At 43.4% G+C, this 15,150-nt stretch overlaps 1 protein-coding gene across 1 annotated transcript in view; it reads left to right on the top strand.

Annotated features, from left to right (window-relative positions):
* lamc1 (laminin, gamma 1) overlaps positions 1-14,870 on the top strand; it is a 75,766-nt gene extending 60,896 nt beyond the window's left edge. The window contains exons 10-28 of the mRNA XM_035788037.2: positions 135-324; positions 522-634; positions 1,340-1,561; positions 2,073-2,261; positions 2,800-3,045; positions 3,330-3,483; positions 3,718-3,860; positions 4,132-4,310; positions 4,529-4,685; positions 6,441-6,646; positions 7,012-7,091; positions 7,344-7,481; positions 7,650-7,794; positions 8,139-8,288; positions 8,911-9,025; positions 9,223-9,422; positions 9,768-9,926; positions 10,416-10,515; positions 10,746-14,870. Of these exons, the coding sequence (XP_035643930.1) occupies positions 135-324; positions 522-634; positions 1,340-1,561; positions 2,073-2,261; positions 2,800-3,045; positions 3,330-3,483; positions 3,718-3,860; positions 4,132-4,310; positions 4,529-4,685; positions 6,441-6,646; positions 7,012-7,091; positions 7,344-7,481; positions 7,650-7,794; positions 8,139-8,288; positions 8,911-9,025; positions 9,223-9,422; positions 9,768-9,926; positions 10,416-10,515; positions 10,746-11,002 (3,143 nt within the window). The 3' untranslated portion in view covers positions 11,003-14,870. The remainder of the gene's footprint in view (positions 1-134; positions 325-521; positions 635-1,339; positions 1,562-2,072; positions 2,262-2,799; positions 3,046-3,329; positions 3,484-3,717; positions 3,861-4,131; positions 4,311-4,528; positions 4,686-6,440; positions 6,647-7,011; positions 7,092-7,343; positions 7,482-7,649; positions 7,795-8,138; positions 8,289-8,910; positions 9,026-9,222; positions 9,423-9,767; positions 9,927-10,415; positions 10,516-10,745) is intronic.
* The last annotated feature ends 280 nt before the right edge of the window (positions 14,871-15,150 follow it).

Genomic DNA, 15,150 nt, shown 5'->3' with positions numbered 1-15,150 from the left:
ACTTAATTTAAGTGAGCCTACGGGGAAACCATGTGACTGCCACAAAGACCTATGGGAGATGGTGTCTTATCTAAATTGTGGCGACATTGTTGAAGTGATCCTAAAAAGTATTTTTTGTTATGTCATTACTGTAGAGCGATTCCTGGGCAATCAGCTGCTGAGCTACGGCCAGAACCTCACCCTGAACTTCCGGGTGGACAGGAGAGACACACGTCTCTCAGCCGAGGATGTGGTTCTGGAGGGGGCTGGTCTCAGAGTGGCTGTGCCTCTCATTGCTCAGGGAAACGCCTATCCTGGAGAGAACATGCAGACGTTTGTGTTCAGGTGTGTAGAAATCATACAGACGTAACCCAGAGATGTGTATAGCATAACAAAAGTTCATCATTTTAAGTTGGCTTTTTACTGCATATTCTGTTGTAATAACATCATTTAGAAATTGTCACATAGAAAGCAAACGCATAAAATTGTCGTACGTTATCTGATGTTGTGAATGCCTCACTAACTGCTTTTTTTTCTGTCAGGCTCCACGACAGCACAGACTACCCCTGGAGGCCCACCCTCACTCACTCAGAGTTCCAGAAGCTTCTGCACAATCTGACGTCCATCAAGATCCGTGGCACCTACAGCGAGAAAAGTGTGCACTCACTCTTCCACCTCACCCCATTTCACTATGTAAACCATGCATATATCCTGGTTCAGGGCCTGTATTCATAAAGGGTCTTAGAGCAGGACTACTGATCTATGATCATGTTTCCCCTGTCCATATAATCTTATGTATTATGATCTAAAACACACACAAAAATGGATCCTAGGTCAGCACTGCTACTTAGAGACGCTTTATGAATATGGGCGTAGGACTACAGTAGTATCTGTCGGATTGGACCATGAAAAGCGGCGAGTTCGGTCTAGCGAACTGATAAACTTGAATTTCATATCCTTTTATCAGTTCTGAGGACATCATGGAGAGGATGTTGGAACTCCAGTCTAGTCAATATATTAGTGCGCAGGTTATGGCTGAATACTTCTCATTTCCCCTAATGACACAACGTGGTGGTGATTTACCCTGTTATTGAAGTCATCAGATCCTCTCAGAACAAATATCCACATAAATCTAAGAACAAAGCCATATATTAATATTCAGTTACCCCATTACTTTAGACATGACCAGTGAGGCCTAATCAATTAATTAAAAATGTAAATCTGGGAGACAAGAATGTTGGTGGTCTGTATCTTTGATTCTATGTTCACGACGGTAGGCACTTTGGTCACCGTTTCAGACTAGTGGTCTTTCTTAAGACAAGATACGGATATGATCTAATCAGCGCTCATCGCTACCCAGGTGCTGGTTACCTTGACGATGTGAAGCTGATCACGGCGAGGAGAGGTCCCGGGAGCCCGGCTCGCTGGGTAGAGAAGTGTACCTGCCCTCAAGGCTACGTGGGACAACACTGTGAGAGGTGCGCCCTGGGATACAGGAAGAGCAGACCAGACCTGGGGCCCTTCAGTTCCTGTGACTCCTGCAACTGTAACGGACACAGTGACACGTGCAACCCCGACACAGGTCAGTGAGATGGCAATGACAGGGGTGAGTCCCAAATGGTCCCTATGTAGTGCACTACTTTAGAGCCAGGCCCATAAGGAAATGATAAAGCCCAGAGGACTAGAGGATAGAGACAAGTCATCAATCACCACATGGCTGGTTGGGTAAATGTCCCAGACAGGAGTCATGCAGTAGACTTGGGTGACTGTATTTGTATCTGCTTGGCGAATTGTGTCTGTGTTTGGAACTGCGGGGGGTTCAACATTAAATGTCCCCTTTATAGTACAGTAGAACAGAACAGAGAGTAAGTAACAGATCACACTGTCATCCAGTAATAACCCACTGCTATAAAGAGATTTATCTGTGTGCCCAATGGTTTCAAACATGACTGATAGGCAGGCTACTCTCTCCTCGTCTACTCTAAAGAGGTGTCTGGATGGAAAAATAGTGGCGCCCTTTAAACTCATCTTAGACTCCCCTCTGGTGGTGGCCAGAGGCATGACATGTGTGTTTTTGACATGTCTGTTTGAAGGGATGTGTGACTGCCTACACAACACAGCTGGGCTCAGTTGTGAGAGATGTAAAGATGGTTACTATGGAGACTCCACTGTGGGGAGTTCCAGCGACTGCAAGCCCTGCCCCTGCCCTGGAGGATCCACTTGTGCTGTTGTGCCCAAGACCAAGGAGGTTGTCTGCACCAACTGTCCTACTGGAACCACAGGTAATAATAAATGATTTGCTGTACACTTTTTTATTAAATATATAAATAATCTGGTATTGAGACAGACAATAGACTTTAGACAACCGACCGACTGTCGATACATAGAACCACAAGTAATTAGTAATTAGAACTGGTTGAAGTACTCTGTTTTGAAAGGCTTTAGAAATATTTTGGGGCGGCAGGGTAGCCTAGTGGTTAGTGTTGGACTAGTAACCGAAAGGTTGCAAGTTCAAATCCCCGAGCTGACAAGGTACGAATCTGTCGTTCTGCCCCTGAACAGGCAGTTAACCCACTGTTCCTAGGCTGTCATTGAAAATAATAATTTGTTCTTAACTGACTTGCCTAGTTAAATAAAGGTAAAATAAATAAATACACTTTAATTATTTACTATTAATTCACAAAATATTAAAATACACAGTTAAAAACATAAATAATATTTCCAAATTGTGTATTGTATGTACTTATTTCTTAATTTAGTTTAGAAGTTGTTGGTATGTTCATATTCACATAATCCAAACTGAATTGCGTCTTTCTGCAGGCAAGCGCTGCGAGCTGTGTGATGACGGTTTCTTCGGAGACCCACTGGGGGGGAACGGGCAGGTGAGGGTCTGTCGGGCCTGTAAGTGTAGCGACAACATCGACCCCAACGCTGTAGGCAACTGTGACCGAGAGACCGGGGAGTGCCTCAAGTGTATCTACAACACAGACGGCTTCTTCTGTGACCGTTGCAAAGAGGGCTTCTATGGAAACCCGCTAGCCACCAACCCCAACGACAAGTGCAAAGGTAAGATGAGAAAATGACCAGCATGACTTTTGGGTCAGTGTGTGTGTATACTCGAGTTCCACATACTGTACAGATATGACTGATGTGGGGCTGATGTGTTTATTGGTAGTAATGGGGGTCTCTTCCCCCTCCTGTGTTAATGGGGGTCTCTTCCCCCTCCTGTCCCCAAATACAGTGTTCTGTTCCATTGTACCCTGTACACAGTTCAGATAAGATGTACTATACAGAGGTGACTGATGCTTGCTGTGTTAGCCATGGATTTCTCTCGTCTCCCCTGTCCCCAGCCTGCTCCTGCTCTCCATATGGCACAGTGGACAGACAAACCAGCTGTCTACAGGTCACAGGCCAGTGCCAGTGTTTCCCCCACGTCACCAACAGGGACTGCAGCGCCTGTCAGCCTGGCTTCTTCAACCTGCGGAGCGGAACAGGCTGTGAACAGTCAGTAACAGTACCCACTTTGCCAACACCTCAATATGGATATTTAGTGGAAGTGTTTGTTAGTAGGAATAGAGGTCTATGATGCTTTTCCCTGTCTGATTTTGATCACTGTACCTCAACTGTTGATATTTTCTTATTGGAAATAGAGGGCTGTAATACGTTATCTGTCGGATTTGGATCGCTGGTATGTTTCTAAGTTGTAATGTGTCTTGACCTTCTTTGATATCATGACAGATGCAACTGCAATTCTATTGGGTCCACCAACGGTCAGTGTGACATCGGTTCCGGTCAGTGTGAATGCCAGCCCGGCGTCACCGGTCAGCGCTGTGAACGCTGTGAGGTCAACTTCTTCGGCTTCGGATTGTCAGGCTGCAAACGTACGCTTTCTTAAATCTCACTCTAATCTCTCTTTAACATGATAACTCTGAGAATGCGCCTTAATGAGCCATGCAGTTGTGTGTGACTATATTTCTTGAGTAGGTTGTGACATGGTATAATGGGAAGAGAATATCATCATAACCTGAAGACTGTCGAACTGTATTTATTGTTATGTATTTTCAACCTCAGCTCTGAAATCACACTCATGTTTCAAGAGCCTCTTTAATTTTGGCCAGTTTCTCATCTCTCTTTATTTTTCTTCTGCTCTAGCGTGCGACTGTGACCCTGAGGGTTCCTCGACAGCCCAGTGTAAAGAAGATGGCCGCTGTGTGTGCCTTCCAGGCTTTGTGGGAGCCAGGTGTGACATGTGTGAGGAGAACTACTTCTACAACCGCTCTACTCCCGGCTGCCAGCAGTGTCCGTCCTGTTACTCCCTCGTCAGAGACAAGGTAAAGAATCTTGGTGTTTTTGTCAGTGGATAATTTTGTCAAAGTTGAGTTCTATCACACCATCTCTTCTCCGTCCTTTCCTGTCTCTCCACTGTCTCTGTCCAATAAACTTCAAATATCCTTATAAAATATATATTTAATAAAGTTGAGTGTGCTTAACATGTCTGTACAGCTGCATAGGTACCCACTCTAAGCCTTGTGGATTTACCCTTATGTAGGTGAACCAGCAGAGACAGAAGCTGCATGACCTGCAGACTTTGATTGACAACCTGGGCTCCATGTCAGAGACTGTGAGTGACAAGGCGTTTGAGGACCGACTGAAGGAGGCAGAGAAATCCATCATGGACCTACTGGACGAAGCTCAGACCAGCAAAGGTGCAGCAGGCCTTGACCCTTTCGGGGATTTTATGATGTTGACATGTAATGTCTCGCTTGCTTGAAGAGATGCTGTTCTATTTAATAGCCATTAGATTAAATTGATCATATGAATTTTTTAGGACATAATGGGTCAATCAAACAAACGTTATTGTCCCGAGAGGGGAATTTGACGGTGTCACTAGGTTGAAACAATGCTGTTCTTGTCAACTAGAATTAGATCAAATGAATTTGAATTTGTTTTTTGTTTTTATTGAAAGATTTAGGCAGAGGTTAAACCCCGGTGTCCGGGGCCACACATGTACATATATAAAATGAAATGTCCCTTTTTCAGGACCCTGTCAAAGATAATTCGTAAAAAGGGTTTAAACACTGTTTTCTATGTTTGTTCAATGAACCATAAACAATTCATGAACATGCACCTGTGGAACGGTCATTAAGACACTAACAGCTTACAGACGGTAATTAAAATCACAGTTATGAAAACCTAGGACACAAAAGATGCCTTTCTACTGACTCTGGAAAAACACCAAAATAATTATGCCCAGGGTCCCTGCTCATCTGAGTGAATGTGCCTTAGGCATGCTGCAAGGAGGCATGAGGACTGCAGATGTGGCCACGGCAATAAATTGCCATATGTCCATACTGTGAGACGCCTAAGACAGCGCTGCAGGGAGACAGGATGGACAGCTGATCGTCCTCACAGTGGCAGACCACATGTAACAACACCTGCACAGAATTGGTACGTCCGAACATCACACCTGCGGGACAGGTACAGATGGCAACAACTGCCTGAGTTACACCAGGAACGCACAATCCCTGCATCAGTGCTCAGACTGTCCACAATAGGCTGAGAGAAGCTGAACTGAGGGCATGTAGGCCTGTTGTCTGGTGAGGACCTGCCTTACATCACCGGCAACAACGTCGCCTATGGACACAAACCCACCATCGCTGGACCAAAAAGTGCTCTTCACTGACTAGTTGAGGTTTTGTCTCCCAGGGGTGATGTTCGGATTTGCGTTTATCGTCGAAGTAATGAGCGTTACAGCGAGGCCTGTACTCTGGAGCGGGATCGATTTGGAGGGGGCTGTGTGTCACAGCATCATCGGACTGAGCTTGTTGTCATTGCAGGCAATCTCAACGCTCTGCGTTACAAGGAAGACATCCTTCTCCCTCATGTGGTACCCTTCCTGTAGGCTCATCCTGACATGACCCTCCAGCATGATAATGTCACCAGCCATACTGCTCATTCTGTGCGTGATTTCCTGCAAGACAGGATGTCAGTGTTCTGCCATGGCCAATGTAGAGCCCGGATCTCAATCCCATTGAGCACGTCTGGGACCTGTTGGATCGGAGGTTGAGGGCTAGGGCCATTCCCCCTAGAAATGTCCGGAATTTGCATGTGCCTTGGTGGAAGAGTGAGGTAACATCTCACAGCAAGAACTGGCAAATCTGTTGCAGTCCATGAGGAGGAGATGCACTGCAGTACTTAATGCAGCTGGTGGCCACACCAGATACTGACTGTTACTTTGTTTAGGGACACATTATTCCATTTCTGTTAGCCACATGTCTGTGGAACTTGTTCAGTTCATGTCTCAGTTGTTGAATCTTATGTTCGTACAAATGTTTACACATGTTAAGTTTGCTGAAAGTAAATGCAGTTGACAGTGAGAGGACGTTTATTTTTTGGCTGAGTTTACATTGGAGTATTTCCACTCAGAATGGGAGTTGTGAATGCTGCTTTTGTTTTTTCAGATGTGGACAAAGGCCTGCTGGAGCGCCTGGGGAAACTGAACAGCACACTGACCACTCAGTGGAATCGTTTGCAGAACATCAGGAACACCGTGGACAACACTGGAACCCAAGCCGACAAGGCCCGCAACCGGGTCCGAGAAGCAGAGAACCTGATCGGCCTCGCCCGCGAGGAACTGGATAAGGCCAAGGATGCCATCGGCAAACTGGTGGGTCATCCCATAATTCATTTTTAAAAATGTGACGTTGGTAACTAAAGATGCGTCCCGAATGTTACCCTATTCCCAATATAGTACACCACTTTTGCTCATATGGCCCTGGTCAAAAGGAGTGAATTATTTTGGGGAAAGGATGCCATTTGGGACGCAACCTAAGACCCTTGGAGGACTGATCGCATGATCTCACAGCATTATCTAATTTGGATGTAGTATATTTTTATTGTTACTGTTCTTGTTGCATAAACCCTTAGTTCATGTTTGTTCCCAACCATACACACTGATGAATGCCTTCGTCCTGCATGAGAGAAACAACAGGAAGTTCATTGATTCCCTACTTTATTATTTTTCTCCTCCAGGACATCAAAGCACCCTCCATCAGTGGAGATCCTAACAACATGACCCTTCTGGCAGAGGAGGCTCGCAATCTGGCCGACAAGTAAGGACTGTAGCTACAATGATGAAATAATTATGTTCTCTGAAATGTATTGCTCCATACAAACCACTCTGGTTTCCTGGATATGCAATTCTTCTGAGTGGGAGGGGGGGAAGTGCACATGCCAAATAATAGACACCCTATCACCACTTTTGATCTTATTATTTGATTATATTCTTGCGCTGCAAGAAACCACAAGACAACTTTCTGCTTCGTCTATGAAAAACAAATCCAATCCCTCTGTTTCCTCTGCAGACATAAAATGGACGCGGATCAAATTGAGAAGATCGCAAAAGATGCCAATGACACGTCCACCAAGGCTCTCAACCTGCTGACAAAGACTCTAGATGGCGAGGGCAAGACCAACCAAGACATTGATGAGCTCAACAGGAAGTATGTCACTGTCTGAAACAGCACTTTTCTGTGATTCCTCTCTCTCTCCTAAAAACTATAATTAAATCATACTAACGTTGATCCTGTCCGGAGAATGTCTTATAAGCTCGTACAGGTTCAAATCCCCTCAACAGTTTTATAATTGAACGATCATGTTCATCCACTCAGGTACAATGAGGCAAAGGACCTGGCCAAGAACCTGGAGAAACAGGCCAACAAGGTGCATGCTGAGGCAGAGGAGGCAGGCGACAAAGCCCTGAAGATCTACGCTAACCTGACAAGCCTGCCACCTTTCAACACCAAATCACTGGAGGTCAGTTACATGAAGTGACCGTAACCCTCTTTTAGGTGGAGACAGTGTCTCCATCCCAAACGGCACCCTATTCTCTATATAGTGCACTACTGGTCAAAAGTAGTGCACTAGAAATGTAATAAGGAGCCATTTGGGATGCGGCCACTCATCAGGAATCATTTCAATTATTTGATGTATTTAACAAACCTTTGAAATATGTTCCCAGTCTGAGTGAGTGACCGGTTACTCTTCAGAGTCATTGAAAGGGTTTGTGTATCACAAGACATACATGTAAAGGGCCGTCAGACATTACTGAAGTAGTTTTAAAGTCTGGAAGGATAACTTATCCTGACATCCAATTATAGGACGAAGCGAGCAAGATCAAGAAGGAAGCGTCTGACCTGGACAAGCTGATTGACAAGACCGAGAAAGAGTACAACGACTTGAGGGACGATCTGCGAGGGAAGGAGACTGAGGTCCGCAAGCTGCTGGAGAAGGGCAAGACTGAGCAGCAGGTAGGACAAGAGAACTTTACTTGGGGTTGCAAAAATTACGATAACTTTCCCAAAATATCCAGGTTTTCCAGAAATCCCGTTTGGAGAACTCCCAGATTTCCTGCTAATTCCCTCCTGATTCCAGGAATCTTCCAACCAGGAGTTCTGTAAAACCTGGGAATTTTTGGAAAGTCACCAGAATTTCACAACTCTACTTTTATTTTGTCTTTCTGGTGTCTATAAGCTTTGCTCTAAATAGATCTATGTCTCATGTAGAGCTTGTGATGGTTTCACCCCCTTTCAAATTGCTAGTGTTGTGTCCATTTTAAGATTTAGATTTAACATGCCTCATTAAACAAGGCATGCAATTGAAAATGACCACATTTGCATATGTGACGAATTACCACGGCATTGATTGGCCTCCTCACTCGTTCAGCCACTAAGTATAGTGATAATGAGCAAGCCGTGAAGTCAGAATTATTCTTATTAATTGAGCTGTTTTGTCTGTTTTTGTTGTCCATGGGTTGTGTCCCAAGTGGCACCATATTTCCTATAAACTGCACTACATTTCCCAGAGCCCTATGTGGAATAGGGTGCCACTTGTTATACAATGGAACTAATGACTGTCTATCTGTCCCTGCAGACTGCCGATCAGTTGCTGGCTCGTGTCGATGCTGCCAAGGCGCTGGCTGAGGAGGCCGCCAAGAAGGGGAGGACCACCTACCAGGAGGCCCAAGACATTCTGGGAAATCTGAGAGGTACTTAGTAGCAGGGCTGGTGGAGAGGCCAGGGAAATGCCCCTTTCTGAGTGAAAACCATATCGAGACCACAATGCATTTAGCCTCAGATGGATGTTAAAGAGAGAATACCATTGTTGTATAAAATATGGTTATAGTATTGAGATATAGTGTGTTTACTCAACCTTTCTTCTCATTGTCTTTGGTGCGTCCAACAGACTTTGACAAGCGGGTGAATGACAACAAGACGGCAGCTGAGGACGCCATGAAGAGAATCCCAGAGATCAACGCTACCATCATCGCGGCCAATGAGAAGACCAAGCAGGCTGAGGGGGCGCTAGGCAACGCAGCTGCAGATGCCAAGGAGGCCAAGAGCAAGGCAGAGGAGGCAGAAAAGATAGCCAGCGCTGTGCAGAAGGTACATATTATTACTGGTATATTGTTATATTATAGCTAGGTAATTCATGATCATTTATGCTACTGTCTTGAAATGACGTGGCCAAAATCAGTGGTGGCCTCTTGATATAAACGGTGTTTCTCAGTAGATTAAATGTTTTGAATATCTATTATTTTTGTGGTCATCAAATGTGATGTTTCACAGAATAATACACCCACTTTCAAACTGACAACATGCACTAAGCCCCCTATGTCCCCCCCCTCATCTGATGTATCAAATAATAAACTATTCAACCCATAAGAAATTGTATACCTGCTTTCAAATTGTCAACATGCATTAATCCCCCTCTGTCTGTTCACCCCACAGGGTTCTGCTAAGACCAAGGCGGATGCAGAGAAGGCCTTTGAGGACACTATGATGCTGGATGGGGAGGTGAACGGCATGATGGACCAGCTGAGTGCAGCCGAGGCAGAGCTGGCCAAGAAGAAAGCTGAGGCCGACCAGGACATGATGATGGCTAGCATGGTGCGTGTCTGTCTGGTCGGCATCCCAAATGGTCCCCTATTCCCTGTGTAGTGCACTAGATTTGACCACGGCCAATAGGGCTCTCGTCAAAGGTAGTGTATCAAATAGGGAAATATGGTGCCATTTGGGATGTAATGTTCTCTGTCTGCGGCTCTGTTGTTTAAATCCAATGATGTCATTAGATTCTCATAACCTTAGGAACCCAATACTGCGGAATTCCTAGAAGATCTCTTTGGGTTGGAAACCAGAGAGCTCTGAGAATGTTTGAATAGAAGCCGTCTACACAGAGCTTGAGTTGCTCAATGTTTGTAGTTCTTGTCAAAGTTGTTCGGAGAAAAAATAAACAATGAGGCTAAACATTAAGAAAAGGAAGTGGATGAACACTGCTGAGGGTTAAGGAAGTCTCACAAGTGTTTTACAACTGTTTTTGTTCGTTGTGGTCTGAAATTCTGACTCTGACATATCAACTATGTTGTTTTGGCATTTCAGGCATCGGACAATGCGAAGGAAGCGGAGGACAACGCCCGCAAAGCCAAGAGTGCTGTCAGGACCGTTCTCAACACCATCAACGACCTGCTCAAGTCACTGGGTGAGTGAATGTTATTTGATTAAGCAAACTGGTTATTTTTGTGGAGGTAAGAATACAAGCAGGGATATAATTAAGTATTGTCATTTTATGTAATCATTGTTTCTGGCTTGTGCATTGTGTGTAACCAAACAATATTCCATCAGTCAGGGTTTTACTTGCATAAGTCAAAATGACTACTGACTGTCTTATATCATTGAGCTAAAGCTTATGCCTCTTCTGTCCCGGTTCAGGCAACATTGACAAGGTGGACCTGAGCAAGTTGGGCTTGATTGAGGGGTCACTGAAGCAGGCCAAGGACAAAATGGCGAACAGCGACCTGGACCGCAAGCTGGCGGAGCTGAATGATGTGGCCAAGAGCCAGGAGGAGATGATCACCGACTACGACAGGCAGATCAGGGAGATCCGGTCTGACATCGCCAACCTCAACGACATCAAGAACACTTTACCTGACGGCTGCTTCAACACCCCATCCCTAGAGCGACCTTAACCCCTTCTCTCTCCACCACCTGTACCCTCCTTCCTCATATCCCGTCTGTTCCGCTCCTTCCTCATATCCCGTCTGTTCCGCTCCTTCCTCATATCCCGTCTGTTCCGCTCCTTCCTCATATCCCGTCTGTTCCGCTCCTTCCTCATATCCCGTCTGTTCCGCTCCTTCCTCATATCCCGTCTGTTCCGCTCCTTCCTCATATCCCGTCTGTTCCGCTCCTTCCTCATATCCCGTCTGTTCCGCTCCTTCCTCATATCCCGTCTGTTCCGCTCCTTCCTCATATCCCGTCTGTTCCGCTCCTTCCTCATATCCCGTCTGTTCCGCTCCTTCCTCATATCCCGTCTGTTCCGCTCCTTCCTCATATCCCGTCTGTTCCGCTCCTTCCTCATATCCCGCCTGTTCCGCTCCTTCCTCATATCCCGTCTGTTCCGCTCCTTCCTCATATCCCGTCTGTTCCGCTCCTTCCTCATATCCCGTCTGTTCCGCTCCTTCCTCATATCCCGTCTGTTCCGCTCCTTCCTCATATCCCGTCTGTTCCGCTCCTTCCTCATATCCCGTCTGTACCGCTCCTTCCTCATATCCCGTCTGTTCCGCTCCTTCCTCATATCCCGTCTGTACCGCTCCTTCCTCATATCCCGTCTGTACCGCTCCTTCCCTCGTCTAACACTCGGGCAGAATGCCACCTTTTTACCAAAACGTTTTTTTCTTCTTTTTTTTCTTTGCTTTGTCTTTGTTTCTTTCTTTTTTTTTTTACAAGAGAAGCTAAGTTTCATGGTTTTAAAGAAAGAGAAGAAGCCGCTTTGACATGCAGAAACGTGAAATGAACTAAGGGCAGTCGACAAACATGCATCCATTCTCCTTCGGTGCAGCAGGTTAGGAGAGGTGTGGCATACCTCGCTCCCGAGTAATGAAAACCCACATGACTGCACCACCTCCAGACTTCCTACACTTCTACGTGGAGGACCGTTACACCGTCTTGTTTCATCACAACCTAAACCAGAAAACAAGGAGAAATGTCCTCAGCCTTTTCCGATGGGTGCATGTCATATGATATAGCATTTGTTTTATTTGATATGATATCTAACAAGTTATCCTTACCCATCATTCTAGACCGAAGGGCATGCTGGGAATGGTTTGTCTGTGAGATATTTTTAGCTATAGGTATTTTTCAACTTCCAGTACATATTTGCCATCCTTGGTGTTATCAACCATTTGTTTAAAAAACAAGCAGTGAAGGAATTCTCACAAGTTTATAGATTTTGTTTGCCTTCATTCGCTTCCAAAGCTACATATATTGCATGGAGAAAGTATTCCTGTTATTACACATTTTTACAGTATTCAACTCTACTGCACATTCTGCTCCATACCCACATTAAATAATACTACAGTTTACTATAGAATACTACAGTACTTCGTATAGAATTCTGTAGTAAAGTGTAGTGTAGTAAACTGTAGTATACTATACTACACATTGCACTACAGCATTTCCCAAACTCTGTCCTCTGTCATTTCTCAAACACAGCTGATTCAAATAATCAACTCATCAAGCTTGGATTATATGAATCGGCTGTGTAGTGCTAGGGCAAAAATACAAAAATGCACCCCTTGGAGTCTCCAGGACAGAGTTTAGGAAACGCTGCTGTAGTATATAACGATCATTGGCAGTACTTATTATAGAATCGTGTAGTATACTATAGTAAATACTACAGTATACTATGGACCACAAAAATACTACAGTAATATCTGCAGAAACACTTCAGTAATTACTGTAGTGTGTATATATTACAGGATTTAATTTGTCTACCCTGCCCATTCCCATATCCCAATTTGTGGCACCAATAGATAGATAGATTATATATTGTGTTCCCTGCAGGTTATAAAAAGGAGCAGAAGCTCTGAACTGTCTGTTCAGACCTCAGTCCTATCTACCTACAGGTATGGTAAATTTTCTTTTGTGTATTTTTCCAAGTAGGTTTCCTCAAGGATATCATGTCAAAGATAATAAAACAAAAACATTATAGTAAATACTACAGTTATTTCCGCTAAAAACCCTACAGTAAATACTACAGTCCAAAAAAACACTACAGTAATTACTAATATATACTCGTTTTTTCTTACTAGACTGTTTACTATGAACAGTAAATACTACAGTATACTACAATCATGTCTGCAAAACTACAGTAAATACTACAGTATTCACTGTATTTTTACACTACATTCACTTTTCACTACAGTATTTTTTTTCACTCCACTGAATACTACAGTAAAGTCTCCAAAAACACTACAGGGAATACTATAGTATTTAACGATAGTATACCTTAGTATTTTTTCATGTGGGCATGCACAACTGAAACGCTGTTAAATGAAACCAGCAAGTGGGTCTTTAAAATGACTCAATTTTTGGCATTTGAGACTGTCCTCTACCGCCCAGTGAAACAATATGGTTAAATATAATTGTATGTAAAAATATATATATATATATAATTAACACTACAAATCTTGTTTTTTGTCTGATGTTTTTTCCTCCCTAAGCTGCTGCTTAAAACAGGTGTATTGCAAATCACACATTAATATTTTTTAAGACAAAATTCTACACTATGCAACTTTGTACATTTTGCGTAGCAAGACTTTATCTGATACACTGGTGCTAATAATTATTTCAAATGTTATATTTTTGTGTGAATGTTTTTTATTATGATATAGAGTGAGGAAATATTATTTGTGTAAATATATGCTTAAATGATTCAGGGCTGGCTGATTGTTAAACCCAAGACCTAGCGGCCACCTCGTATAGGTTCTATCGCAAAAAAATCAACAAACCTCCACATAATATATAAATATATATGATAAGTTCTGTGGTATAATATGCTTGCTTGTGTACATGGCTCGGTGTTGTTGCCTCATAGCTCTGCCATTATTAATTTGTGTTTAATTATCTGTGGGTGGTCACCAATTAATTGATGAATGCTTTTAAAACGAGATCAAAACAATGCTTTTAAGACACCTTTATCCTTGACTGATAACTTCAGGACTGTGTGAGGGATGGCCCTAAAGAAGCCATCGGTCTACATTAAGCTTCGTTTCATTTTACTGAATTTAAATCGACTCCCAAGAAAATAGTAGTTAACCATTTAGCGTTGTCTTCATATGTGGTCAATATTCACATCACTTAGTTCCTAACGAGGGCGTCACGATTATCGCACACATTACGTTTCAGACAAACATTCTTTTCACACACAATTGTCTCCTCACACGTTCGCTACTCGGTGTCCTCGCATTTCAGTAGAACAGCAGGGATTTTGTTGATGGGTCCAGAACATCAGCCAGCCAGCCAGCCGCGATACAGTAAATGAATAGGTTATAACCTGGAGACCACTCATCCTTCCCATTCAACATCTCTCATCCTCAATACACCAATACTCACTCCTTTCCTTAGCCTGCCTTCTATCATGTTATTTGTTGGATAGTTGTTAGCTAACCTTTTACCCACAATGTTATAGATGTGGCAGCGGCTAAAACGATGTACACTGCATTGAACCATCTTCTGCCGTCTCTTAACCCTCCAGGCGACCACACTGCTGTGGAAGAATGTGCAGCACATACTGTTTGATGTATAAAACAGTATTTCTAATTTATAATGTACTCAAGTATTTGTATTATTTTGTTGCAGTAGATTATATGTATGTGTTGCACAATCTTGTTGTGGTCATTTGGCTATGGAGGGCATGTTCTGTTGTACAATATAATACAAAGGCACCAATTCACTGCAACTTTTAATTTGTGAGGACCTGAGAAAACCCTGTTTGTGACCCAATTGCCTGTAAATCCAATCGTAACATTTTAAATAATAAAACAAATATTACAGGAATTGCTTCCGTTGACGTGTGATTATGTTAAATGTCATGCTGCCTCAGGGTTCTTTCTGTACGTTGCATTTGCTGAAATATATACAATTTCTTATTAATCTCTTATTTTATCTCTGTTTAATCTTGAGGTTATTTAGTCTTAAGGACGTTCAGGAAAATATATTTCAGTATATGGTTGTTTTTTTTGCCTCGTGTAGGGATTGTGAAACACTGTTTGATAAATCATTATTTGATGATGATCTTGAAATTACTTTAAAATAAATGGATGTAATTTCAGAAACG

The sequence above is a fragment of the Oncorhynchus keta genome, chromosome 15, assembly GCF_023373465.1.
Source record: "Oncorhynchus keta strain PuntledgeMale-10-30-2019 chromosome 15, Oket_V2, whole genome shotgun sequence".
NCBI lineage: Eukaryota > Metazoa > Chordata > Actinopteri > Salmoniformes > Salmonidae > Oncorhynchus > Oncorhynchus keta.
This window is presented reverse-complemented; position numbering and strand designations above follow the sequence as displayed.